The 27,775-nt window shown below is 40.5% G+C and overlaps 1 protein-coding gene across 1 annotated transcript; it reads right to left on the bottom strand.

The window, feature by feature from the left end:
• Window positions 1-27,567, bottom strand: NUP133 (nucleoporin 133). Its single transcript, XM_035108466.2, has 26 exons — window positions 27,288-27,567; window positions 26,073-26,191; window positions 24,317-24,420; window positions 23,480-23,587; window positions 22,625-22,756; window positions 22,197-22,367; window positions 21,656-21,811; window positions 21,507-21,577; window positions 20,857-21,004; window positions 19,865-20,009; window positions 19,182-19,339; window positions 18,912-19,003; window positions 16,565-16,728; window positions 16,360-16,451; window positions 16,051-16,275; window positions 15,350-15,472; window positions 14,754-14,853; window positions 13,221-13,463; window positions 11,631-11,764; window positions 10,929-11,087; window positions 9,707-9,842; window positions 8,658-8,776; window positions 6,126-6,206; window positions 4,959-5,023; window positions 513-601; window positions 1-203 (listed from the first exon to the last, which is right to left on the bottom strand). The coding sequence occupies exons 1-26, from the start codon at window positions 27,458-27,460 to the stop codon at window positions 67-69; spliced, it is 3,444 nt and encodes a 1,147-aa protein (XP_034964357.2). The 5' UTR covers window positions 27,461-27,567; the 3' UTR covers window positions 1-66.
• Window positions 27,568-27,775: the final 208 nt, after the last annotated feature.

The following is a 27,775-nucleotide window of genomic DNA, read 5'->3' as shown; positions in this document are numbered from 1 at the left end:
AAAAATTTAAACAGTGTACAAAAACTTCATTCTTTAGAAATGGTCTTTCTAAAATTCAGAATTCTCTCAGGTCTGCCTATAGACATAAAGTTCGTAATTTGCTTTAAGTACAAATTCTAAGTATGGTTTGGATATTAAGTGTTCAAGTTCATCTGCTTGCATTAAGTCTTTTACCCCAGGTAGATATTCGCTGAGTTGAATTCCTAAAACAGAAAGAAGTTATTAGCTACTGTAAATGTTGAGTGATCATTGAAATGCGTACCTACATTTCAGAATAACTTGTCTAGGCCTGGGATACAGTGATAATTTTTCCAAGCACTATCATCAATGGGTAAGTTTTATTTTCAAACCACATTTGGCAATTCCCTAGCAAACCATGCCTTATTTTCAATTTTGCCTGCTGTGTTTATATCTTGATTCCTAATGATATTAATGCCATTCAATGTAAATATATGTAAGCAGAGAACTCACAAAAACTTATTTCTGAGCGTATTTCACACAACAATATCTACCTTCTTTGAACAGCTTTTGTAGAATTTTCACAAATATGCTGTCTTTAGATGCTTCAATTGGATCATCTTTGCCTTCTGAATTACACCAACTGTAACCAAAAAATAAAAATTAGTACAAACAGAATATATATTTTAAAAAACTAATAAATATATACAGTATTAAATCACAATCCCCATAGTGCCACTTTGTGTGTATTTTGATTACAGTATTTGCAGTTATTGTGTATCCTTTACCCAATTTCACATCTTTCAAGGCCGTACAGTATTAAGAATGCTAAAATGTATACTCTACTTGACAAAGATTAAAGTAAAAAAAATAATAATTATATGTGCCTCACTATGGATAATTTTTTGTTACAACTAATAAGCTGCACTTCCAAACACTGCAGGATATATGCATAGAGGCGTTAGTACTGGGCTGTCCCCTGTAGTGGGATTAGCAAACATTTTTTCAGAGTGGCCTATGCCACAGAAAGAGAATTATCAAGTATTAGCAATGGTGTGCAGTTTGCACAACCAGCTTTTTTATTTCAATATACCTTCCAATTCAGTGTTGTTGCATTATACAAACAGCATCCATGCCCTAAAACATTGTCAATGGAGGAAATTTCCTATTAGCACATTAACTCAACTATCAGCCTTAATTTGCCCTATAAGAAGATTTTCAGAAGTGTCTCATTTGTAGGATGCTGGACCAAGAGAACTCTGAAATCATATTTAGAGTTCCATTTCAATACAATGAATAAATCCATTTAGCATGTCTTTCAGTAATGCATTTTTGAAAGCATTGTCAAAACCTTTGCAGAAAAAAGACCTTCTTTAAGTTCCCTTGCCACTACCATTTACTGTAAGAATTTCCTAGGCAGGTGAAAATGGATGCAATTAAAACAACTAAGCATGCTGGGAAAATGATCTATTTCCCTACAACTTCCTTTGCATTTCTATTCGCTACTTCATCTTCATTAGGAGTGAACAAAATGTATGAGAGAAACACAGTCCGCTACCATATTAGGAAGTCACCAAGTGTTCCCCACAAGCCTCAGGGTACTACCCAAGAATTCAGTTGCCATATATAGCTATGAAGCAGGGATGCATAAAGGATTATGCACAATTATGCACATTCCTGAAGAACAGGTAGTTCAAAGTGTCCAATGCAATGATTTGGAGATACATCAAAACTCAAGATGGCATATTCTCATGAATAAGGATTATTCTTGCATAGCTATTTTATCTAAAGCTCAATCAATTGGGCATATCTCTTGAAATGCTAAACATGCTATTCAAATGAAGATCAGTTTCCAACAAATGTTTCGGCTGCCAACTTGGATATCAAACCTTGACAGATTTATATTTAACTTTGTTCTCTCAGAGTTTATATATTATTTGTGAATAGTGATCCCTGTTCAGTGAATCCTTAAATTGTTATCACTATAGTAGGAGAAATAATTAACTCCAAAATCCTAAAGAAACTTATTTAGGATTAAGTTCCATTAAGCTAGAGAGAACTGACTTCTGAGTAAACCTGCACAGACTGGGCTCCAAAGGTGTTCACAGATTTCTTTAGTGTTCGGAATAAGGTTACCTCAGACATTCACTCAAATGTCTGAAGGTAGAAACAGCAGCTCAGTCTTGCAAGGACTTGGGAATTTAGCCAGCTGAGCAAGTTTGAATTATTCCATCATTTATGCTTTAGAGACTGAGTATTGTTTGAGAAGGGACGCGGGTGGTGCCTAGGGCTTGCCGATCAGAAGGTCGGTGGTTTGAATCCCTGCAACAGGGTGAGCTCCCGTTGCTCGGTCCCAGCTCCTGCCAACCTAGCAGTTCAAAAGCATGTCAAAGTGCAAGTAGATAAATAGGTACCGCTACAGCAGGAAGGTAAACGCCGTTTCCGTGTGCTGCTCTGGTTCGCCAGAAGCAGCTTTGTCATGCTGGCCACATGACCTGGAAGCTGTGTGCCGGCTCCCTCAGCCAATAACGCGAGATGAGCGCCACAACCCCAGAGTCGGTCATGACTGGACCTAATGGTCAGGGGTCCCTTTACCTTTACCTATTTACCTAAAAGGTGGGATATGGGGTTTTCATTTGTCATAGGGGCTGTCTGAAACCACCTGCAAACAGGCATGTTCTAAACATCTCCTGACAAATACAAAAACACAATCTGAAAGACCACCTTCAACTGTCTCTCAATTTAGAGCCAATAACGTTTAGTTCCAATGCTATTGTAACTGCAGGCAATTCTTTAAATGGAACATGTAGAATAAGCCACGCACAGCCTCCCGGGCCACTCCATTTGGCCCACTGGCCTCCCATGCCCTGCCCACACTGCAGTGCCATTTCCCCACTAATTGGTTGCTTCTGTCAACCAGCTAAGTACTGAGGTGTGGCAGGTCATGAAACCCAAGTTCCCACCCCTGGTGCCTAAGTGATCAGTGACAGCTGAGTTGCGGGAAAGAGGGGCACCGCTGCAGAGGCCTGCTGCTAAGGGAGAAATAAATATCTCCCTCTATCAGCAGCTTGCTGCATTTCCATGTTGTGCCCTTAGAAAAAGAAGCCTATTTCAAAGCATGTAGTATGAAACACAAGCAAGCTGTCAATGGAGAAATATATTTGACCCCGCCCACTACTGGCCTGTGGTTCCTCCAGATCCCCCCCCCCCCATGATGGAAAGTGGCTCTAGGGCTGGGAAATGTTTACTACCCGTGATGTAGCGTATTACTATGAAGAAAATGCAATCAGCAATCATCTGAAGTGTTAAAGAAATGTACCATCACTGTGCCATTGGCCAGAGACCCCAAAAAGCTCACTTGGTATACAGTAATAGTTAAGAGATTCTAGTTGTCCACAGTTCAAGTCTCAGCTCTGCCAAAACCTGTTGGGTATCCTTAAAAAGGTAAAGGGACCCCTGACCATTAGGTCCAGTCGTGACCGACTCTGGGGTTGCGCGCTCATCTCGCATTATTGTATCCTTAGGTAATCTTAAATTAGCCCCCCATCTGTAACAAGAGGGGAATTATTAGCTTCTCTGAGGGCTACTGAGGATGACCAGGTTCACACATCATATTAAACTACGGTTTACTGTGAATGTGTAGTGTGCTCTTCCATGCTACTGAAGTTGCAGGCTTTTCACTTCCTGCTGGGAAACAAACTATGGCCTGGCTTGTCACCTTGTCCAAACCCAGGCTGATGGTTTGTTCACCCCAACCAGCCAGGAGTAGTAAAACGTAAGGACAAAATTTGTTTGGAGAGACACAAATCATGAGCCTACACAGGCAACCTATTAAGGAAGTGTCTTCAATAGAGCACAGTTCTGTCTAAAGTGCATCTTCCCCGTAGCTATACAACCTACTAGTATAATTTGAGAGGCACCACACCCCATATTAACTTGCCAGTTCTTTATCATCATCTGCCAAGACCCTTTGACATGCACCTCCTCAATTAGATGTAAGATTATCATCAAGGGACAGTCTTGGCATTCTTTGCAGTGATGCCCTGGTTGTGGAATGCTCTCCCTTAAGAATTTTGCCTGGCACCCACACTGCAATGATTTAATGATTTAACTAATAATATTGTAGACACTTTAAAGTTTTATCTGCTATCTTGTTTTTGCACTTAAAAAATATTTTATGCTGTACACCAGGGGTAGGCAGAATTTTCTGGTAGATCTCTGGGTGATTTGCAATAGATCAGCAAATATTTTTGACTCCTACCTGTTTAACAATAACACAACAAAATAACCGCTTGGGGAGGGGGGAAAGCTTGGTAACTAGGAATAGGTTTTTGTATGGAAAGATGTGAGCTCAGCCTCACTTCTAATACTCAAAACAAATCCCTGTCCTCAACAGCTGCTTAGAGGCAATGTGTTCTTCAATTCTAAGCTCATGTCTTTTACACCTTGCTCCAGTCAGTGGATCTCAGGGTTCCAGTAACACACAAAGTAGATCCTGCAAGCCTCAAGTCTGCCCTCCCTTCCTGTACAACACCCTGAAATCTGATACGATGAAGTGTGACATAAACATGTTTCAAAGAAAATATTCAATCTGGTATAAACAGCTGGGAAAACTACAAATTTTAACAGAATATTAAGTGTACTAAGAAGTTTTTATACAATGGCTACAGAAAAAAGGGAGAGATAGGAAGCAGGACCACTCCATCAGCTCTTCTATTTGAGTTTTATATTTCTCCTCTCCCTAATTGCTTCCATTCAAGCTGGTTTGATTGTTATAAAATAGTTGTTGTAAATTTAAGACCTGAGTTTGCTTATTTCCCCCTTCCTTTCTCATCACGTTTTCCTTTTGTGTTAAATCTTTTAGATTGTAAGCCTACATGTAGGAACTGTCTTTGTTATTGAGTTTATGTGAACTGCATTATTTACAGCAAAAAAGTGGGGACAAAATGCTTTAAACAAACAAACAAACAAACAAATAAATAAATAAATAGCTTGCTTACCTATCTCTTAAAAGAGCTTTGCAAAGTATTTTAAGTTTAAGATCATTTATGTCCACTTCCTCATCCTTCATTCAAAGGAAAAAAGAAAAGAAATATTAAATTCCATTGGAGATTTTAGAGAAACACACATTATGCATCCGAATTCAATAGTTCACAAGCTAAAAACATGACCAGAAGTAAGAAAGAGGGACAATTTTCAAGCGTATGGGCCGAAAACAGCTTTTTGAAGTATGTCTGAAAATGGATTATGACTTGATGGGGAAAGGAGGGGAATCTACATAAAAAAGACTTCATTTATGCCTTTTATTTATTAAAACATGCCTTTTATTCCAGCATAGCCAAGCATATAGAGACTTTGCACAAGAGTCTCTTAAGAAGAAGAATAAAAAAATGTTTTTCCTCTTGGCCACAGACAGAAATACCAGACTGGGAAAACTGTGGCAGGATGAAGAGGGCAAGCAAGAAGATGCAAAGCCATGTGCTTTCTAAACAAGAAAGAACAGATCAGAAAGAACAACGGGACCTACAGAGAGGTTCTCAGTTTTGCATGAACCCACAATGTCCAGACAGATATGTAATCATACATGTGAGCTCCTTTAAGGGGATCAGTATATTATTGTGCAGACCTGGTCTGAAATGAGCAGACCTGGCCTGATGCCACAGAATGTGACAAAGAGCACTTAACAGTTTGCAGTTCAGTTTTTGTGAGAAGGAAAGTGTCAATTTGGCTGAGATCACGTGATACGGAATGGGTTAGAAATATTTTAATAGAAATATTAAGAAAATAAAACCTAACACAGGGGCAGACGGAGGACTGAGAAGAGGTCCCGACAAGGGAATTACACCAGTGGGGTAATGACATCAATAACTAAAAAGGTGGGTGGAAAATGATCAATTTCCCATACTGATATGAACTGATATTTGACTGATGGCATCACTAAAACTGTCTTCAGTTTCAGTCTTTATGTTTTCACAGGTTTAGCCCTCCATTATTTTTGAAAAAGATGGCTAGTAAGTCAAGCAGTTGTTATTAGATGGGACTTGAGTATTTTGGTAGCTGAGAAATAAGAGGTTATGTTTATCTTTTTTACAGATGGGGGAGGGGACTTCAGTTAGACTGAAAAACATCCTTGTTCAGAGATCACCAAAACTCAATCATTTCCATACCTCATCAATATACTCCAGCAGATCGAGTGCCTTCTTGAAGTCATATTCATTAGCCCTTCTGTTCTCAGGGGATATGTACAACTATTGTATGAAAGATGGAAGGACATTATTTTTAGACTCCAAAACAGTGTAACTGATCTTGTTAAGAACTCCTTGTGGGAAGACCACCCTGGATTCTAACTCATGTGACTGTTGACTGAAATATGCCTTCATTCAGCTGTAGGCATTTTTATAGTAAGGAAGAGAGTCGGGGTTTTAGAAAGGCATTCCACCAATATTACAATGGAAAGATTACACTGCCTATAAGGCTGCTATATGATAGGCTCAAATTTACAAACCATTTAAGGCTTCGGCATTCCTAGCCTATTGTGGTAGGAACATAGTTCCACAAATAAGTACTCTGTTATAGAAGAGCTCAGTGGCAAAGCATCTGTTTGGGCTGCAGGAGGCTCGGGGTCCAATCCCAGCATTTCTAGGCAGGGCTGGGAAAGACTTCTGTCTGAAAACAACACTGAGCTAGATGGACCAAGGGGCTAATTCAGTACAAGACAGCTTCCTATGTGCAAAAAAATAAAAAAAATCATCTGCAATATTCTGGAAAGATAAATACCTGCAAAGGAGACATGCATATTTACTTTAATAGAGTAAGCCCTCAACTGACATTGGGGTTATGTTCTGGAGATCACACCTAAAGCCAAAATTGCTTATAATCACAAAACACTGGGTTCAATGGTGGGTCGGATTGCGAAAGACTCCCCCCCCCCGGACACCTGTCCCCTTTCTATTTATTATTATTTGCCAAGAACGTAAAGCTGGATGTACACAAGCTAAATGTCTGTAAGTTGTGGGACTGTAGGAATTAAGATCCAAAAGTATGGTTGCAATCACACAAGTTAAGCTATGGTTCAGCACAATGAGCAGCTTTGTTCAGATTATAGCTCTTTCTTTTTTTAAAAAAAGTTCCTAAACTTGAATGACACCAGGGTTGGAAAGGAAAGGCCTTGCTGATAGAAGAAATTAAAAGCAAGGTCTGGCAGTGATCCAGGCTGGAAGATTATTAGGGGGCATTAGAGCTGCCTGGCTTTAACACAGCTGTTAAAGAAACTCCTCCTCCCTTTCTGCTTACAGAGACTTCTTTTGTAATACCATTGTAATGCCTAAACACCAAAACATTTGGACTCCTGTTTGCCTCCCAGGATGGACTTCATGGAATGCAGAGGCAGAAAAGAAAAAAAGCCCTTATATATGTAATACTTTTACTAAGGGTTTTCATTCATAAAAAACATATGCACACAATTTGCCACACTGTCTATCCTTCTGGTTTCCTTCATTCAAAGGACTAAAAAGTGTGTTTACCAAGAAACTGTTTATAAGCTTAGCTCAATGGTGTCCCAGTCTCCAACTATCATCAAAAAAGTGTAAGTGGATTTGTTGAACATTCCTAGTCACAGATCTTGCCACAAAGATTAGTGCTCTAATAACCCATGAACTCTGTGTATAATCAAAACCCACTGCATAAGGCGTCTGGATATGGTGGCAGAGGACAATCTCTATGGAAGAGTATAGCCAACTCATCTGAAATAGGATTCATTCCTGGTACAGTATTTGAGGCAGAAAATAATTTAAACCAAACAGGACCATTCATCCAATAAACATGGTTTGCTCCCCATTTTAGCACAACAAACCTATGAGGTATGTTAGCACTGAAGATTAACTCTTTGACTCAAACTGGACAGCAGACTCCCTACCAAAATTTCCTGAATTTATTTTGATTGTGTTGGAGAGGTCACTAAGATTTGTAATATAAAGGAGTCAGGACAGACTCAGTGCATCTTCATTGGGTTGTATCCAATAGTGACTTTGTGCCAGCAGAAAGCACTTCTACTCAAGCAAGGCAGGGCATTCAGTATCTATCACATGAACAGTATCTATTGCACGAATTTTCTAGCCATCCCTCCCTCCCAGGGGTGTGGAAGTTCGGGCCAATCTGGGCCTGCCAGGGGGTCCAATTTGGGCCAAGAGACCATTTTCTCCAAACAATGCCCATTAACTGACATCACTGGTGATGTCAGCTGATAGACAGGACCTTCTTGGACAGCCCACCTCCACTGATTCCTTCAGTCTCTAAAAAAGCTCAGCCTTGAGCAGGCAGTGAAAGCTGCAGACAAATTGTTTCCTTCATTGCTGCACGATGGAGCAGTCCCTGCCGGAGCTGATGTCTGCTTCATGGAGACATCGGCTCTGAGAGACTGCTCCAATCACACAGCGATGAAGAAAGACTGCTGCAAAGATCACTGTAAGCACAAGCGATTTTGACCGGTGAGCGTGGCAATCCACCCGTCTATTGTGATGCCACAGTGATGCCATGTGGCTGCCGAGTTGTTTGCTGGGGTCAGGGGATTAAAGCATGTTCCATTTTCATCCAGCCATTTTACCCAATATTGTTCAGGAACACAAAACCACGTTAGAGAAGAGCCTTTCGACAGAGTAGCTCAGAAATTCAATACCGGTAGGACACTTAGCAGTACATACCTCAATCAGCTGTTGGGCACTTAACACTGGCATTTCATTGAGATTTATTTTTTTCTCATCCAGCAGCTGCTCAGGTAGAGTCTCTTGGTGTAGCAGAAAGCGCTCTTGTTCAGTAATTTCTTGTATACATGAAATAAAAACCACAGCACAAATTACTATAATTCCTGAGTATAAAGAAAGTATTAACTAATTATGAATATTCCATCACATCCTAGGTTTTCAGTGAGCCTTCAGACCAGTAACTCCACCTCTATCTGTAACCTGCCAGTATGTTCAGTAGCCAAACACACCACTTGCTACAAAACCCCTTCACTTCTTGGCAAGCAACTGGATCGCTAGCTGGAGGGAAGATTTTGACAAGAGGCTTTTATTTGCTGACCTGTAGCATAGAACATAAAGGCCGCCACTACCACCCCTAAAAGTGCAGGTGTGAATCTACCTGCAGGATCCCAAGGGAGGGAATTCTGTCCATGTATTCAGAAGGACTTGTAAATGACAGCCCTTGCCATGTGCTACCTCACAAGTTATTGATAACCATGTGGAAAGCAGGCAGCAAAAATGACACGTTACCATGATAGCGGACCTGCCTCCCCCCCCCCCCCAACAATTCTGCAACAAAGTTCTATGGAAAATTCTGTAATATCCTAGTGATCATTCTCAAAACGGGCAGGTTGTTTAAAAAGCAAATATACACATTATAGTCACATTACAAAGTGGTGTCATCTACTAGCTAAGCATCATCACCCACTGAATTAACTCCTTACTTCAAGTGCTGCACTCCTTACTGGAGCAACATCAGAAAGATGGAAAACTTTCACATTCCAACCACAACAGTAATTGTTCATAGATAACTGTATTAATTTGTTGTGTGTGGCAGCCATGAAGTTCAGTGGGGAACTGACAAACTGCTTTGGAAACTAAAGCTGTGTCATTGGTGTCTCAACCACCATAAAGATGGGATCACAACTGACCTTGCAGATCTAATAAATTAGGGGGTATCTCCATATACAGAAAACTTACTTTAAACTTTGCAATGGAAAAAATAGTACCTTCAATTTTTTCATTCAGCATCACTTCTGATACATCAGAAGCCAGTAGAGACAGTTTACACAGGCCAAGAAGAGTTTTCTTCTTTGCAAAGTACCGAGTTTCTGTATTTGCTAAATTCTGCAGTGTTCGGTTAGCCTAACATTGACAAAAAATACTTTTAATATTTCAAGTGACACAAAGCTCAACGTGTAAGTTTATTTACACACACAAACACAGAGAGAGAGAGAGAGAGAGAACAGGGACATTAGTAATTTGCGTGATGATTATATATTGTTATTATTTCATAAACATCATGTTCAAATTCTGAGATGGCCAAAGAGAATTTTCTTCTACAGTGTGCAATTTTATAAAACTCTGGGAATAACAACATGCAAAAGGCAAGATAGGAAAGATGTGACACAGCTGCACTATAGGACACGTGTTAAAAGTCACTGAAAATAGAAATGGTATCAATGCAAGTCTGTTATGAAGAATTGGTATTTTAGGAATACAGTACATCGATTTCAGGTAAATATTTCTATTATGTTTCTTCAAACAAAGCTCTAAAGAGAATTCACACCCCAGTATTGTGAATGGTGGTGACCATTTTAGGCACGTCCAATTGATATGCAATCACCAATGTGTGAGTCCTTTTGGACCAGGAAGAGGGCAGAATGGGGGTGTAATGGGGTGGGTTGATGCTCATTCTACTGGCTCTCATGGGGGCCAGGAGTAGAACCCCTGTGTGAAATGGTCACCTCCTGTAATTATAATGCTAAGAAAGAAGAGAAACTCACTAAAATAGTGACTGGATCTACCAGAATACGAAAAAGGAAAAGAGGAAAGATATTACAAAAAAGGTTACTTGTGTTACTGAACAAAGCTATGCACTATCAGAGGCACACTGCTGGATGTCAGTTTTCTTTTGTTATGCATGTAACTTACGCAGAGTCAGGAAAAGCTGTTCTGCTGGCAGAATCCCACTAAAATGGTAGGTGCAAATAGACAGAGGCCTTCACTTGTTCCTTAGATTACCAAAGTGAGGTGCCTGTGTGCAGTCCCGTTCCCTAGCTCTGTAAGGGGTCTCTACTGAGGACAGAGCGACTACCTATTACAAATGTTGTTGTTGTTGTTTAGTCGTGTCCGACTCTTCGTGACCCCATGGACCATAGCACACCAGGTACTCCTGTCTTCCACTGCCCCCCTATTACAAATACTTTGCTTTTTAAAATAAAGCCATACCTTTTCAAAATCACTGCTGTTGATGTCATGTAGCCAGCTGAGTTGCTCATGAGCTTGTAAGAAGCTGGCCAACTGGCCATGCTGAGCAATGGGCTGTGATAACAGCTTTCCCCGTTTCCCTTTTTCCAAATACCAACGGAAGAGGAAATCTGAAAAATTCTGAAAGTAGCAAGAATGCGGTCAAACTTGCAAGACTGCAACTTGTGTTAAAAAAAAAATCTTCTAAAAATGTAAACATTTTTACCAAATGGGACAAGTTTTAACATTCCAGCATAGAAAATATTTGTAAAAGTTCTATCACTTATTTCGCACAAGTTTACATTTCAGGAACAGGTCATCAGTGAACAAATAGCTGTTTACAATGGGGTCCCCCTCACCATTCCACATGACTGGATTGACAGCTGAAACTTACTGCAACACCTAAGTATAGGGCAGGGCATGGAGCACACAGAGTTCTATTCTCCAGCAACTCATTTCTCCCCTAGCATCTGTTGCCTGATGCAGCCGCCTAATGGCTAAGCCTGGTTATTTTCTCTGTAACTTACGAGGCTCTTGGAGAGTCACTATCTGCATGTGTAATAAGACAGCTGCTTAATAGACAAGTCATAATTCTGAAAAATAACCCGACAGCAAGTCTGAGGTTTCTCCTACAGTATACACTTACTTAACAGTCTGTTGTTTGGAGTAAATAAAGAACATTACCTGATCAGCAAACTGTGTCATGTAACGTTGCAATCTGGTCTGGTTATCAGTCTGCTCACACAATTGTACCAATATGTCAAAGTCACAGTATTTTTCTGCTAGAGCAGCCGCCAGCTGGTACTGTCCAAGAGAAACTGAACAAAAACAAACAAGGAAAAACGCTCACAATAAAAACCTGGCCATTTTGTGAAGACTTTTTTAAAATAAAAAAATAAGATCTAGGAGTGTGGGTTTCAAGGGCATTTTGCCTCTAGATAATTGTTTTGTCAGGGTGGGGGACAATTTGATTCAACAAATAGGATTTGGTTACTGTGAGTGAAGGTGGGTACTGCATTCTCCCCAGCAACAAATAATGGAGTAGTAGGACAATACAATTTTTCTCCTACAGAAGAGCTTGCATTAAAATCTGAATGAAAAGGCCCTGAGTGGTCTATAAGCATTACTGGTATAGAACCAGGTGTTGTGCATATGCTTCAGAAAGGTCATATTGGAATTCATCTTAAGTTGCAGAAGCTTTTCTGATAGCAAGACCATATCACTTCCAGATTTTATACTGGAATCTCTTCTCCAGGTTTGCTGCTAAAATGAATCCTTACCAGGGTACTAAACCCCCCCCCATGAAGTCATAAAGCATAATCCATTGTTTCAGAATTATTCTGAAATACCGATTCTCAATAGCTGTCCAATAGAACCCAGCTGGCCACAGTGGTCTTTTTAAACTCCTTTTAAAAAAAGTGACTCAGGAATTTAGCAAATGTGTATTTTAAATACTCATTTGAACCACCAGGGACCACCGTACTGCCCGCTGTCTTTCCCACCTGCTTGGATGCAGGATCAAGACCTCAGTAAGCAGAGCTTGCTGCTGGAGAATGGCTGGGAAGCAAGCCTGCGGTCAGACAAAACACACCATTTCTCCTGCCTACAGTGGAGCCTGATAAGACAGATAAGGAACAAGCTGGGGAGACACAGCTGTTGGCAGGGGGGCTTCAAAGTTCCTTATAACTGAGGAGTAAGGGAAAACTTAATGTTAGGGCAGAGGGGGTCTGACTGTAATTCCTCACAAGCCAAACTCTAGCATGGAGAAGGTGCCAGGGAGGAACTCCTAAGCCAGGCATCCCCAAACTTCGGCCCTCCAGATGTTTTGGAGTACAATTCCCATCTTCCCTGACCACTGGTCCTGTTAGCTAGGGATCATGGGAGCTGTAGGCCAAAACATCTGGAGGGCCGCAGTTTGGGGATGTCTGTCCTAAGCAAAGGATTAGGTTCTGACAATAATACAATCACACGTTCATTCATTAATAATTCCTTACCAATTATCTTCCCCTTAAGAAAAAGCAACTCAACATTGCCTAGCATTGAAAAACTAAGAACCAAATTGCACACTGTGAAACCTTGTTGAAATGTTCTAATCCACATTTTTTATTTGACATTACAAGTCTAAAAAGAAAACTCTGCTCTGAAAGCTAAAAACAGGCAAACGTTATTGGAAAGAAAAGAAAGAAAGGAGAAGAGTATTTCCTTAGTCCCCTGCTTTCCTATACCCATGGCAGAGACTTAAATGGTGCCCTATATAATAACCGCAGCACTTACGTAGTGGTGACAACAGTTCAGATCTTTTCTGCATATATTCCATTTCCAGACTGTTATAGCGTTCTTGGTACTCTGGCCGGTCCACAGATTTAAGCTGAGAAACGTAACCATCCAGAAAGCAATCTAGAAGTGCCACCAGCTGTTCTGTCACTATGCTACGAAGCTTACTGTTAACCTGAGGGTAGACCTTCTTCAGAATGATTTCATGTTGCTGTATTATAGTCGTTCGTACACCAACAGATGCTTGAGAAGACCGGAAAAATGAAATATTAAGGCATTATTATATTTGGCATATGGAATTTGAAAAATGCCATATGATAGTGTACCAAGGGGAAGTTAGACACAAGAGGCCGTTAAAAAGTAAATGTATCTACATTCCATAGCAAAGCAGCAATCCCCAGCCTAAGTCTTTTAGTGGAACAACAGCACTGCACAGCAGAGAAAGAAAGACATCCACATTAACAATCCTAGCACAGCCAAGGCTATGACTTAGGAGATGAAAAGGCAACTGCTAGAGCTCAGTGTCAAGTATGCACTCATGCCTACCTTTCCCCTCGTGAAATACTCTGAAAACTTTTGAAACAATAGGATAAAATCCTGTTCTTTACACCAAAACCTAACACACAGGCTTCTTTTCTTTACAGCTTTAAGACCATGGTTTCTAAAAGTCTCTAAGGATCACTGCCTGCATTACAAAATTTGACATGGAAGGGATTTCCAAACAAATGTTACAGCCATCCAGTACACAGATCACTGTGTTTTGACTATACATGTGCACATGCATTGGAAAGCATTTGTTATAACTTCCATGTAGGCTCTTAATTCTATGATGTGCAAAACTTAAAAGCACGAGGGAATGTATCAGATGTTTCCCCTGCAAAGCCACCTGTACTGTGATGTTGCACATAATTATTACGAAAGTGTAGATTTCAAGTTATTGCAGGCAGGAATGTAAGTCTATAATAAGCTTAGGGCTTGTTCACAGGAACAAGTGTTGTACCGAATAGGAAAGAGACTGTGCCTCAGGTTCACTCAGCTCTCATCTGTCTTTCCCTGTCTGATCTCTCCAGGAAGAAAACAAGGTGCAAATATAAATTGTGGCTGAGAAATCACATTTATTTTGAAATGCCATTAAAAAAAACAAATCACAATTTAATTCAGTTTCCAGGGCAACCATCTTAAATGTTAACAGCACTACTAGCCTCCTAATGTTATCTGCACCAGTAAATAAATGCTTATGTTCGAATGCACAGATAGCAGTAATGGCCTTACATAAGCCATAACGATGATAAGCAGGCAAGCATGTTAGCCCAGATGTTTAGGATGAAACAGAAATATTTAAACACTAAAAATGTAACGTCTATGTTCAAAAAAAGCAATGAGGTATTTACGAAACATGGCACTATTGAGTTAGAAATTTAAGAGCAAGGGCAACAATTTGAAAGGCTAATAAAGCACTCTTTGGTGGAGTGTATGTAAAAAGAGAAATACTCTGTTACAAAATCATTTATATAACATTTTCTCTATTCTCACCTGTCCATGGAACATATTCTGGTTCCATTTGGGGAGGCTCTCTTATTTTATATAAAGCAGCTTTGGACTGGCGGTCTTGGATAGCAGCTTGCAGCATATCCTAGAGAATATTGACACAGAAGACATAGGATGTTACCAAACATAGGATTTTTTGGGGCGTGTCATCTATATATTAGCACTCATCATTTTATAGTATTATTACATTTTACATTTCTGTATCCTGTATTATGATCCCAAGCCACACTGTATCTTCCCCTCCTTTATTCTGTTTCCTATGGGTAGTGAGAATAACCAGTTATTTTACTGCTGCTGCAATTTTCTGTTTTCATCTGAAGGGAAGATATTTTAGGAAATCAACAATATTGTCATTCATTTTCGTTTTACTGCAACATGTAATCTAAAACTGTCCAACCTCCCACTTCTTAGTAAAACTCTAAATTAGTGTATGATCCCCTTATCAAATTTCATTTATTGGAACTGGGAGAATTTAAGCTATGAAATCAAATGGGGCTTTAAAATATTTAGCTGGGTGCATTACGTCCAGTTTCCTAGGTCACTGACTTTTTACTATTACTTAATTTTTTGAAATGTAATACCTTTATGATATTGTTTACATTGACGACTATTTCAGCCCATTCCTCAGATTGCACTGACATATCCTTCAAGACTTGTTTTTCCTTTTCCAGTAAGCATTCAAAAATGGTATCTATCTGTGACACCTGAAAAACAGGGGGGGGGGGAGAAGGAACACTGACAATTAACATTGCTGATCAGGTATAAAGCAATGATTCAGCCTGATATTTTATGCACTGAGCAGTTTAAGTGTTTCACTTAGCACGTTAAGAGCGCAATCGCACACCCAACCAAACACCCTGATGCTGAAGGCTGGGGATCCAATGATCTACTACCTACCACAGGAAGCTACCACAGGCACTAGCAGAGCTAGCCTGGAGCTGGAAAAACAAAACCTCTCCTCCTGCCATGTGTGAGCAGCAAGGCTTCAGGTGTGGTGGTAGAGCATCTGCTCTCAGCCGGGAGCTTAGACTGCTCCGCGAATCTCATAAATGGCTTTTCTGCCATTTAATTTTCATTCTTAAAATGGATCCATAAGCATGGGAGATTTTCATCAGGCACTTTCCTAAAGGAAAATTATTCATGTTCCCACCCCCATCCCAAAGTATGGATCTAAAAGAAGAAATCTAGAATGTTACATGGATTCTCATGCATTTTATTATGAAATGCTATTCACACTGAAAACGATAGATGTGATTGTAGATAAATTATTTCTTTATTTCACCTCTCTGAAGAAAACATCTGCAGGAGTTAGACTTGATGGAACGTCGTCTTCTCTTTTCATCAAAGCAGTTTCTATTGCAGCATTGACCACATCTGGCAATCTGTAGTGATGGTTCTTGAGAGCAATGGCTGCCGATAACTTTTCTGCATGTTCACAGAGTACCCACCGAGTTGCCATTGGTATGCCTCGTACTGGGAAATTGCCCAGGCGACCAAATAGACCCACCTTGGATAGAGATAATTGTACATAAAAATACTCTTCTGCCACATCCTATATTACCACATCTACACAAGAACATTAAGAACCTACCTGACGAAGAAAGTCAATGAACAGAGAATGGGCCTTTGTCTTATTTTCCAGCTGATGAAGAAGAATGATGGAAGAATTTGGAAAACTAGCCGCTTTGGTACAAAAAAGTGACAAGGAAAGGGGTTTAAAAGTTAGTATAACTTACAGTCTTACTTTCTTAAGGCTGTACAGTCAGAATGTCCATTTTACACATGAGACTTCTTACCTTCAGGTACTGATTCAGCCCATCGTGGGTCAGATGTAGGATAATCATCCACCAAATTCTCACTAATTTGAAACACAGCTCTGTCTAGGTCTGCATCAGGGTATGCATCTCCATGCTGTGGAAAGAGCTCAGCAACGATGATTTGTGCACCTTTCATATTATTACTGAAATGAAGGGAAACACTTGGTGAGTCGACTCTTAGAATGAACATTGGTCCTCACTGGGAATGTTGCTTTTAACTGCACATCCGGAGGTGTCCAAATGGGTCATAATCCTTCCAACTGCTTGGAAGACAGGAAGCTTGTGATTGCACCCCTCCTGCCCATATTCAAGAAAGCCCCTTCTGCTTGCCCTTCAGTTCTGTTCTGTACGACGACATCAGGAATCAGGAAGAACATCCATAAAAGGACTGGGGCTGGGGAAGGTCAGAAGGAAACATAGCCAAGGCTAGCTGTGTGCAGTGAAGCTGGATGCTCAAGACCAAAAAAACCTTCAGGTGATGTGCATACGTGGCAGCCAGCTAAGTGGGTGCCAATGCTCAACTGGAAGCCACATTCATAATAAAGTCCACGGTTCTGTCCTACCTTGGGCATGGGATGTGAGTCAAGTGGAATGCATGAAAACTGCTATCTTGTGGATGGGATCAGCTGGCTGCATGGTGAAATGGGAGCATGTGCCGCAGCACTCATCTTCCCCAAAGCAGCTACTACTGATGCAAGCAGGTCTAAGTTGAAATGGTGTATGAAAGTGCTTGCTGAGGACCATGCAGCCACTTCTGGTGGGAAACCTGCCCTCAGGAGAACGCTCTGTTCAGTTTTCAAACAGTTAGCTAGAGGAGGGTCAGGCCTGGCTGCAATAGGGGTCTCTGTGAGAGTAGGTCTGGCTTGAGTGGCAGGAACTACGGTGGATACTCTACCAGCTAGAGAATTTTGTAAAACCAAGATTGGCTGCGCCAGCAGAGGGCCACTAGGACTATCTAAACCCTGTCCAACTGAACTTTGTGAAGGAGGTGTGACAGTAGGAGAGTTGGAAGGCATGTGTACAGGAGGCCTGGGGGCCATGATGTTATGAGGGCATTCACAGCTTTTGCCCTCTAGATTGGGAACCTTTTGACATCTCTCTTGGTCTGGTGGCTAGTCTCTAAGGCAAAGGGGTAATCTATCATGCTGTCAACTTTGCACAGGCTGAGGGTAGGGTACATGCAATAGTGTTCTTCTATGAAAGTGCTTACTACTGAGCTAATAGGCTCAGGAGATTCCTCTGCAGGTGGTGATGAGAAATCACAGAATCTGGGGTGGACTGACTTTTTTTAAACAAACAAACAAACAAACAAACCTCCGGGTTTCACTTAAAGGATGGCCCTCAAGACCAGGAGAGGGTCCTAGACTCTTAAAACTGCTTATTGGGAACTAGCTCTTTAGCTGTATCTGCCACAACAGCCTCTTCAATCTTGAGGACAAATGCAGTTTCCAACACAAAACAGGAAAAAACTGCTGGGCAGGGCACTAGATGAGAGGTACCTAAGACCAATCAACCGGATCCACAGTAGGAGGTTGTAGATGATGATGCTGTATTCAAAATATTGCCTCTTTATTCAAGTTCTCTAAGTATTTCATGGTTATCTTCTGCCCTCTGGGGGATCACATCTGGTACTGCAGCACTACTGTGGGAGAAAGATACTGGCATTGGATGGGGAACAGGCAGAAGCTGCCATAGGTGCTGTAAGGAGAGGAGCTGTGACTGTCTTTACTGGAGGGGTGCATGAAAGGAGACTAAACCCCAGTCACAGCTTCAGCTGGTAGTGCTCTATCTGCTTCCTGTGAACTTGTGCCGTGATGGAAGAGGACGGTGGTGTAATTTGTCTTGTGGTTGAAGCAGGGGTGGGCAGTAATCACCTAACCACCCTGATATGCCTAATGCTAGGAGGTGGTTTTAAAGGAGAAGATTAGCACACTGAAGGAGGAACAAATGGATTCTGCTCCAAATGAAGGAAGACAAGAAACAAATTGAAGGACCAGCAAAGGGAGAGGGCTTCCAAGCAATAGGAGGGATTATAGACTACTTGGACAGAAAGGAGCACAAGATCTTTTGATAGTTTGCAGAACCCAATTGTTCGTTATCTGATAGTACATAAAGCCATCTATTTTTACAGATTTCGGAAGTGCATAAATGGCTGCAGGGAAGAGGAAGAAACCACAGGGCATACCTATTTGTATTATGTTGGCTCTCATCCTCTATAAACGGTAATGCTAAAATGTTAGTATTTCTCTTCATACCGCTGAAGTTTTACAAACCCACAATGCTCCCCCAGAATGAAATATATATTAAACATGACATAATTTTATACCTGCAAAACTGTAAGAAAGCAGATTTTAACATTTTGGTCTTATCCTCTTGCGCTATAATATCCATTCTGGAAGCAGAATCAAATGCAATGCTCTAAAATAAAATTTAAAAAGAGAGAAAATTGTAAAGGGAGGAATAATCCTTCCACAAAAAAGTAGTTTGAAATAGTAAAAATGCTAACTTTGGAAGAACTAAATTATCTAAGAAAATCCAGTGCAGGAATATACACCTTTACTGTTAAAACAATTAAGACAATGCTTTCCTTCCTTACCTCATCATTTGTCTCTGCTACAGAGGAGGCTAAAGAATCCTCAATATCTTCAGGAAGTACAGTGATGTTTTCCCTGGAATGTATGGCCACAATCCCACTTTTTCTAGTGAAAAAAATTGGAAGTCCAGCACAGGAACCTGCTCCTAAAATTCTATCACCTAATGTAGGAAATAAACACAACACAACTTCAACACCATTAATGAATGGCAAACTGTGGGCTTAAGTTTGATTTGCTAAGCTTTGTTACAAGCGCAAGTTAAAAGGCTGTAAGGCCTGGTTTTCAGAGTTATGAAGTGAAAAAGGAACAAGACAGAGTTTATTATAAAGTTCCTATGCCTACAATAATAACTCTACATAACACAACAGAGATTGTTCTTAAATCTGAGATTTCACTGTTAGGCCCATAACTGCTTAAGTCATTGAGACTTCAATTCTATACACACTTACCTGGAAGTAAGGCAATTGATCTCAATGGGACTTGAGAAGTGAGTTGACATGTATAGGATTGTACTGTGAGTAAATGGCAAGATGAATAATCACTGCTATATCTATACAACTGCTGTACCTATGACCATTTCCATAAAAAGTAAATAAAGTAAATTTTAAAAGCACATTCGTTCTGGAGAGACACTATAAACACCCTCGTTGGCTTATTAAGAGCTCAGGCTTCTTTAGGTTCTTACCTTGAATACTGAATATCATTTTCTCCTGGGGCAAAGAAATTCTTCCTGTTCCTGTTGAGCAAGCAAATACCTCCTCTTCTGTGTAAAGACAGGCAGCATGGCTGGAGAAATTTGGGACTACTAAACGACACATCAGTTCTTCAGGCTGAAATATGTTTCATTAAGGGTTAGCAACCAACATTTATAAAAGCATATTACCCTCAACCTGTTAGGCTTCATACAAATGCATAGGTGTCAAGCTAACGGCTTGATCCCAAAGGGGCAGGGAAAACTGGCTGAAAGTGACACATTTGTGGATGGGGTTGCCAACTCCACATAATTTTCCATAATAATATAATATGTTTAGGTTGATATCCAGCTCTAGGCTGCTAACGTAAGTGTTCATGAATAAAATAAATGCTTGTAGTAGTAGTAGTAGCAGTAGTAGTAGTAACGTAAGTGTTCATGTATAAAATAAATGGTTGTTGTTGCTATTATTATTATTATTATTAATATTATTATTATATACCCCACCTTTCCCCCCTTAATGCAACAGGTGAACACAGTCAGCATGATGTATTTCCAACAGTGTGTTTAGGATCAAGAAGGTAAAGGTAAAGGGACCCCTGACCATTAGGTCCCGTCGTGACCGACTCTGGGGTTGCGCGCTCATCTCGCATTATTGGCCGAGGGAGCCGGCGTATAGCTTCCAGGTCATGTGGCCAGCATGACAAAGCCGCTTCTGGCAAACCAGAGCAGCACATGGAAACGCCGTTTACCTTCCCGCTGTAGCGGTTCCTATTTATCTACTTGCATTTTGACATGCTTTCGAAGTGCTAGGTTGGCAGGAGCTGGGACCAAGCAACGGGAGCTCACCCCATCACAGGGATTCGAACCGCCGACCTTCTGATCAGCAAGCCCTAGGCTCAGTGGTTTAACCACAGCGCCACCTGGGTCCCTTTAGGATCAAGAGCTAAGGCACAAAAAACCCTGTAATGCATAAGGTCAATTACCTGAAATGGTGGATTATACTGGGTGACTTCCACAATAACATCATCACATGTGGGATAACCATTATCCTCTACTGTTACTAAAGTATAGTAGATGAGGCATGGACTGTCACCAAGATGCCAAGCTGCAGCTAAAATCACCAATCCATCACTATTTATTGGAAGACACAAGAGATAAGTATTTACCATGCAAAACTATGTTCAGAAATACCAAGAAGCAAAACAAAGTTTTCTAATTATCTGACAGCATCCACTTTACTTTTCGTAGAAAATAGTATCTTAAGAATATGTACACATGCATCTTTTTACATGCTGCATGTACCGGTAAGCAAATTCATTACATTTATATGCTAAGCCTTTGCATATTCCTTGGCTTTTGAAGGGAGGAGAAACTTCAGCATTTCACAGATTTCCCTGATTGAATTACAAAATTTGACAACTTTTTTCTGGGTGAAAGACATCTAAAACAAGCACAACATGCTAGTAGACCTAAAAACCAATAAGAAATTAAGTATTTCCTAAAATGTCAATTCCACTTTTTGCAAGTTCTGTGGCTTGAAATAACTGACCTTCACACAAAAGGACAATGTATACACTAGTGACTAGTTCATAATACTGTCTACTGAATACCTCACTTTCTCATAAGAACTCACCGATTTTGCTGCAAATCCAAATACTGCACATTGACATCTCCTTTAATTTCTTCATAGTTGCTTTCAGAACCCTGTGCAAATAATAGTTATTAAATATGCTAGCAAGAAAGCAAACACTTGTTTTACATTCAAAATGTACTGCCTCTTACCCATATTGATTCCATGATGTTTTCTTTAAGTATTCTGTTTACATCCCAGCTGACAACTTGACGCTCTGTAGTATCATCTATTTCCCATTTGTAAAGATTTAAGCTGGTCAAAGCATAAAAACGTGAACCGTTTTTGTCCCAAAGAACACTAGAAAGCTGCATTAAACATAAATTATAGGAGCTTAGTGTTTGAGACAATAAAGTTCTCAGTTTAAAGTTTTAAAGAATAAAACAGAACTGTTTAATGCTACATTTCAAAAACTAAAAACAAGTTTCTCTGTGCTTTGCTGAGATTGGTCAGATTGACTTTAGTGTTTCACAAATGTGAGAATTTCAAGCTAGATCAAAAACCAGTTCTGGAAGACACAAGGGCTAACTGATAAGGCTAAAGTCCATAGTATCATGGTCAGATATTGGATACTTTTTGTAGTTCTATTACTTTTTAAAGCTGGTGTTGTAAGACATTTCCCTAATATGAAAGAAACTAAAAAAAATCCAAATATAGCATTATAATTGAGTTTAAACTATTTTAAAGACTTACTGCTACATCATTGCTGGGAGACAAGATTCCCAGCAGAGAAGAAACTCTTCGGCCTATTCCAGAAAACATGCCTTGTCCTTGTGGTAGGCCATGCTGATGAATCTTGCCACTACTGTCTGGTGTCAGTCGAATAAAATCACTCCTTGAAGATGATAAAATAAAGCTTCCACCCTAAAATAAAAGAAAACCCAATTTAATTCTGACAGCTTTTTGTAGCTACTGCATTATTATTCAGTTTTTAAAAAGAGAATACAGACTTGCTAAGCCAACTCAGAGCAAATTTTTATTCTGTTTTACATATACACTGTGAGAAAAAAGCATTTAATCACTTATGGACAATGGTCAGTGACAGGACGCAATCCAGATTTCCCAGAGTTGTTAACAAATGCCCCATAAAATGTATGCTCACATTTAAGTTTCTATTTTACCTTTACAGCTGTTAGAAAACTGCAGAGTGCGCCTCCAAAGTCCGTATGGGTCTCCGTAAAAGAGCTTTCATGCACAAAGCTGGGCCAATAGCGTATAATTCCTTCACAGGTGGCAACCATGATTGACAGAGACTTGCAAACACAGCAAATAAGAAAACAGTTAGGAATTGATTCAGAATCTGAGCAACAAATTTACACTGGTTTCAAGCTACTCATGTCATGGTTTCTAGACAAGCAGCTCTAGAAACTAATTGTGTGAAGGAACAAAAACTCATTTGTGAGGCTGCTGAAGAATGTAAAGTTATTTCAAGTTTTTAAAAAATCTGTAGTGCAGTGTGCCCTAAGATAAACATGCTGATATAATTTATGCAGTACGAGCTACAGGCTAATTTTCTATTTATTCATTCATAAGTAAATTGTAAACAAGACCCATTTGTAAAAGTAATACTATCAGCTCTAGCAAACTGAACACTGCATTATATCATGAGTGTAATTTCTAAATGATCTCCAGTGATGTCGGTTTTCTGGAAATACTGAATTGAAAAACTTTCTTCTGCAAATTAGTCTAATTTGCATAGGAAATTTTTCCGTTTGCATTGGAAAAAATCCCCATGCCTAAGACAATAATCTAATTTACCGTGTTCATTTTACCTGTATTTCATTTTTTTTAAAAAAAAGCTTTTTAAAAAAGCTTGAAACTGCAAAGTTTGCCTAATATTGTATTCGAAATTGGCATCCATTGATTGTTACAAATGAACTTAAAATATGCTCCACATCACTTGTGATCCTGTAACAAAAGATGGGATTCATTACTTTCCTAAATGATATCCCCAAAATAAATGTTAAGTTTCTCACCTGTAAAGAAGGTGCTTCACCAGAGGCATTAAGAGAAGATATTGCCACTAAGCTTGAACTCCACAGATAGTCGCTAGGTGGTAACTGAAGTTCCTTACATGCAGACAACTGCAAAACACACACATCATTTTATGATGCTTCTTTTATGAGTTTCTTGAACAAAATGAAGTAGTCTATATTATCAGTTCAGTGTCTACTAAAGGGACTTTGGAAACAGCAATGGTGCAGAAGCAACAGGAAGTGGAAATTTTGGTCACAGCTGAAATGCAGTTTTTGCATTCATGAGCTAGCACAAATGTTCTGCGATGGAAAAGCATGCGAATAAGAAGCCATGTGCTTTGTACTTCCTCCTGTATCACCAACACATCAAAGTTGCACTAAGGCCTAGTTCTCGTATACAGCATATGAGATGGCATATGAAATGTAGATTTGACTGTACTCATGAGTAAATGGATGAAAGCAGGAAATATCACCACTAGAATATATTGCTAGTTTCTGACAAAACATTAGGGCTACAATCCTAACCATACATACCTGGAAGCTCCACTGAACTCAAAACAGTCTTTTGAGGCTACTTAAAGACTCAGTGAGACAACAGGAAATAGGAAACCTATTAAGGCGAACACTAGTTTTCACTTTCCACTCATGTAAGGTCTTAACATTTTGCAGAGAGGACTTTAAACGTGGCAACACAGAAGTACCTTAAGTTGATATCAATGAGGCTCATAGCAATGCCACTGTTTTGAGGTTGCTCATTTGCTACAACACTTTATTTTGAAGATTTATATTATAACAAAAAACCTACATTTCTATATTTTTGACGTACTATTATCTTACCTTAGCAACCGGAGACTGACCAATCTTCCAAATAATCAGTCTGTCTTTGTAGACTAGCCAAGCCCATCCACTTTCATCTAGATGCACATTCAAATGGTCCTCAGCTACAAGAATGAACAAAATCTTAAATTTATCATATCTGAGGCATAGCAGAATAAGATACCCAAGTGTATATTTGAAGCCCTATACAGTGGTGCCTCGCTAGACGAATTTAATTTGTTCCACAGGTCAATTCGTATAACGAAAAATTCGTCTAGCGAATCCCATAGGAATGCATTGAATTTTTTTTTGCATTAATTGAATTTCAATGCATTCCTATGGGAAACCGTGATTCGCCAGACGAATTTTTCGTAAAGCGAATTCGTCTTGCGAGGCAACCTCCGCTCGAAAAATCTCTCCATTAAGCGAAAAATTCGTATTACAGGGCAATCATCTAGCGAGGCACCACTGTACATTTTATTGAATTGCACCTACTTTACCCAGTGTTGTTTGGGGACATAGCCCACTTAAAACCATTACCATTATGATGACTTGCTAGAATAGGTCCTTTACAGTTTGTGGGTAACGTTAAATAAAAAGCAACATTGCTAGCAGATGACCCACATGTATTTAGATGATTTTTACCCCACCTTTTGCAAAACAGTTCCAAAGAACTTTACAATAAAAATAATACATAATAAGTAAAAACATCAGCATATAAAACAATAAACAAAGCTAATAAAATCAGCAGCTGAAATAAAAATAAAACAGGTGATTTTCAGTTTTCCAGCTCAATGCATGCTTCCTCTCACACATCACCTGGGTTTCTGTTCCATCCCCAGTCAACTTGCATTTCATGGCGATTGAGCAGTTCCTACTGAGCTCTTTTTTGGGCTTCCCCCTTTCTTTCTAAATTTTTAATACCTACAAACCTCGGGGTTTCCCCGAGTCTGTTCTTCCCTTATGTGTGGGTGATGCCATTTTGGCAACAGAAGCAACAGCTTTCACAGCCTGAAAATCAGAATTGGAGGGATTGATGATGACTGTGCACCAGATCAATATGCCTAGGAAGGGAGTTCCATGACTTGGACATCACCACACTGGGGTGGTGGCCTAAACTTTAAAGTAGGGGCATCTGAATAGAAACTTATGAGAAAAATATAAACTGTGTGGGATAAGTTATTCCTCTGACTATCCAGACCATTTAAGGGTTCGATGGTCAAAACCAGAGCACTGAATTTAACCTGGAATCATACTGGCAATCAGTGAAGATCTTCCAACATTGCTGTATTATGGTCATGGTAGTCAGTCAGTTACCACTCTGGCAGTTGTATTCTGAACCCATTGCTTCTGGGTGTTTTTAAAAGGCAGCCCCATGTTCAGTGCATTACATTAACCTGCCATTGATGTTATCAGAGCATGGACAACTTTGGGCAGACTATTTCTCTCCAGGCAGAGTGAAGCTTGCACACTGACTGAAGTTAGAAAAGGCATGACGCATTTCTGAAGCCATCTGCACAATGATGGATCTAAGAACACCCTCAAACTTTGACCCCCCTCCCTTAAGTGGGAGTGTAAACCCATCTAAGGCAGGCTGAATTTCACATCTTTGGTTTGTTAAGCCATTACCCCATGCCATCAATTCCTTGTCTGGAATAAGCAATATCACATGTATGAGCACAAGCACTAATTTACATCTTTATATTTCAAACTTAACTGCATGCTGACTGAAACATTTATCTAGTCTAGGAACATTAGAAGGAATTAAACTACTTACCATCAGCCATTCTCAATGCCTCCATAATCTTTACTGGCAGAGGTGAACCAAAGCTTTTCACATCATAGTTGATGGTTTCACTTCCTGATGGATGATGTACAACTTTTGTGGGTGTACCTCTAAGCAAAAAGATGTATGTAATGTCATAAACACTTCAAATATTTCAGTTTCAATTGAGTAAATTGCATTAATCCAATACCATGTTATGTTCTTTTCATTTTCTTGTTCTGTAATTGTTTGAACAAATGTGTACCTTTTTTAGCTATTCAACCAAATATTTCATCAGTTTATAGCAGCTTTCACATTTCACTTCACTTCTGCATTGTTTCTGTTGTGCAAGGGAGTGGTGCCTGCTGCCTTGAAAAAGATGGTTGTGCAACCATCCTAAAGAAACTGGCCTCGGACCCCTTGGATTGGAATAACTACTAAACAGTCACAAAAGCTGGCTCCTTGGGGCAAGTGATGTAGAAAACTGTAGTGAGGCACCTGCATGCATTCTTGGCAGACAGACAGATTATTTAGATACATTCCAATCTGTTTCCAGGCCTGATCATGACACAAGAGTTGGCCTTGGTTACACCCCCCCCCCACAATGGATAACCTTTACAGAGAACAGGGCAGCAAGAATCCAACCTTGCTCCTGCTTCCTGCCCTCTTTGTGGTACTTGATACCATTCACTCTGGCAGCCTCCTGGACTGGCTCTGTGGCATGGGAATCAGGGGCACACACAGCAGTTCTTGTCCTACTTTCTGGACCATGAATAGAATTGGGAGAGGGCTTTTCAGCCCTCTGGAAATCACGATATGGTGTACTGCAGTTTATCCCCAATGCAATTTAATAGAGGACAGTTATATGACACTTGAGCATTCGTCTTGCTTCCATCCCAATTTGTTTAAATATCTTCCTATCAAGTCATTTGTTCACCCCACACTTTGCAGTGAATTTCCTCTTCACTAGTACAAAGTCAAGTTCTTTTTGAACAGTGGATTTGCTGCCCTAGGGCGACACAGCCTTTTATTCCACCTTCAACTCAGCAAACCTAGTTCCGGGATGCGCTTAAATCCCTTCCACAAAACAGCGACGGCCTGGAGGCGCCCTTCAAGAGGAAAATCAACATGCGAGACGGGCAGCCGATGTCCTGACCAGGGAAGAAAAAGCTCCCTCCCGTGGCCGGGCTGCCGGGCAGAGCAGGGGGGGGCGGATCCCTCACTCACCGCGCAGACAGAGAACTGACGCTCCTTCTGGTCACCGGCGAGAACAAAGCCGGGGAACTGAGGGACGAGGTCGCGAAGGCCTGCTGGCCCTTCCGGCCTCCACTCCGGAGGCCTCTCCGGCTGGACCCGCCGCCCGCCGCCGTGTGAGGCGAGCCGGGGGTTGAAGGGAACATCGCGAGCTCGGCAAGAAGAGCCCAAAGGCTTCGCAAAACACAGCGGCGACGGCGCTCCGTGAACTCGCGCGCTGCAGGCGCCCCCGTTTGACGTGCCGGCTTGCTGGCGCGTCGGATTTGCGTCACCCCTGCCCCCACCACGAAGAGGATTGGCTGAAGAGCCTTTTTTCTGTCGCGCCCTGATTGGCTCAGAAAGGCGGGAAGTTCCGTTATTTACGTATGGGAGAGAGCGGAGGGAGGAATCACGTGGGTGGGCGGCAGTTTGTATGAAAAGCGTTTATTCGCGGGCGGGGACTCGAGAATATTTTTAAAAGC

Source organism: Zootoca vivipara, chromosome 3 (assembly GCF_963506605.1).
Source record: "Zootoca vivipara chromosome 3, rZooViv1.1, whole genome shotgun sequence".
In the NCBI taxonomy this organism is placed as follows: Eukaryota; Metazoa; Chordata; class Lepidosauria; order Squamata; family Lacertidae; genus Zootoca; species Zootoca vivipara.
The sequence above is the reverse complement of the archived record's forward strand: the minus strand, read 5'-3'. Positions and strand labels throughout refer to the sequence as shown.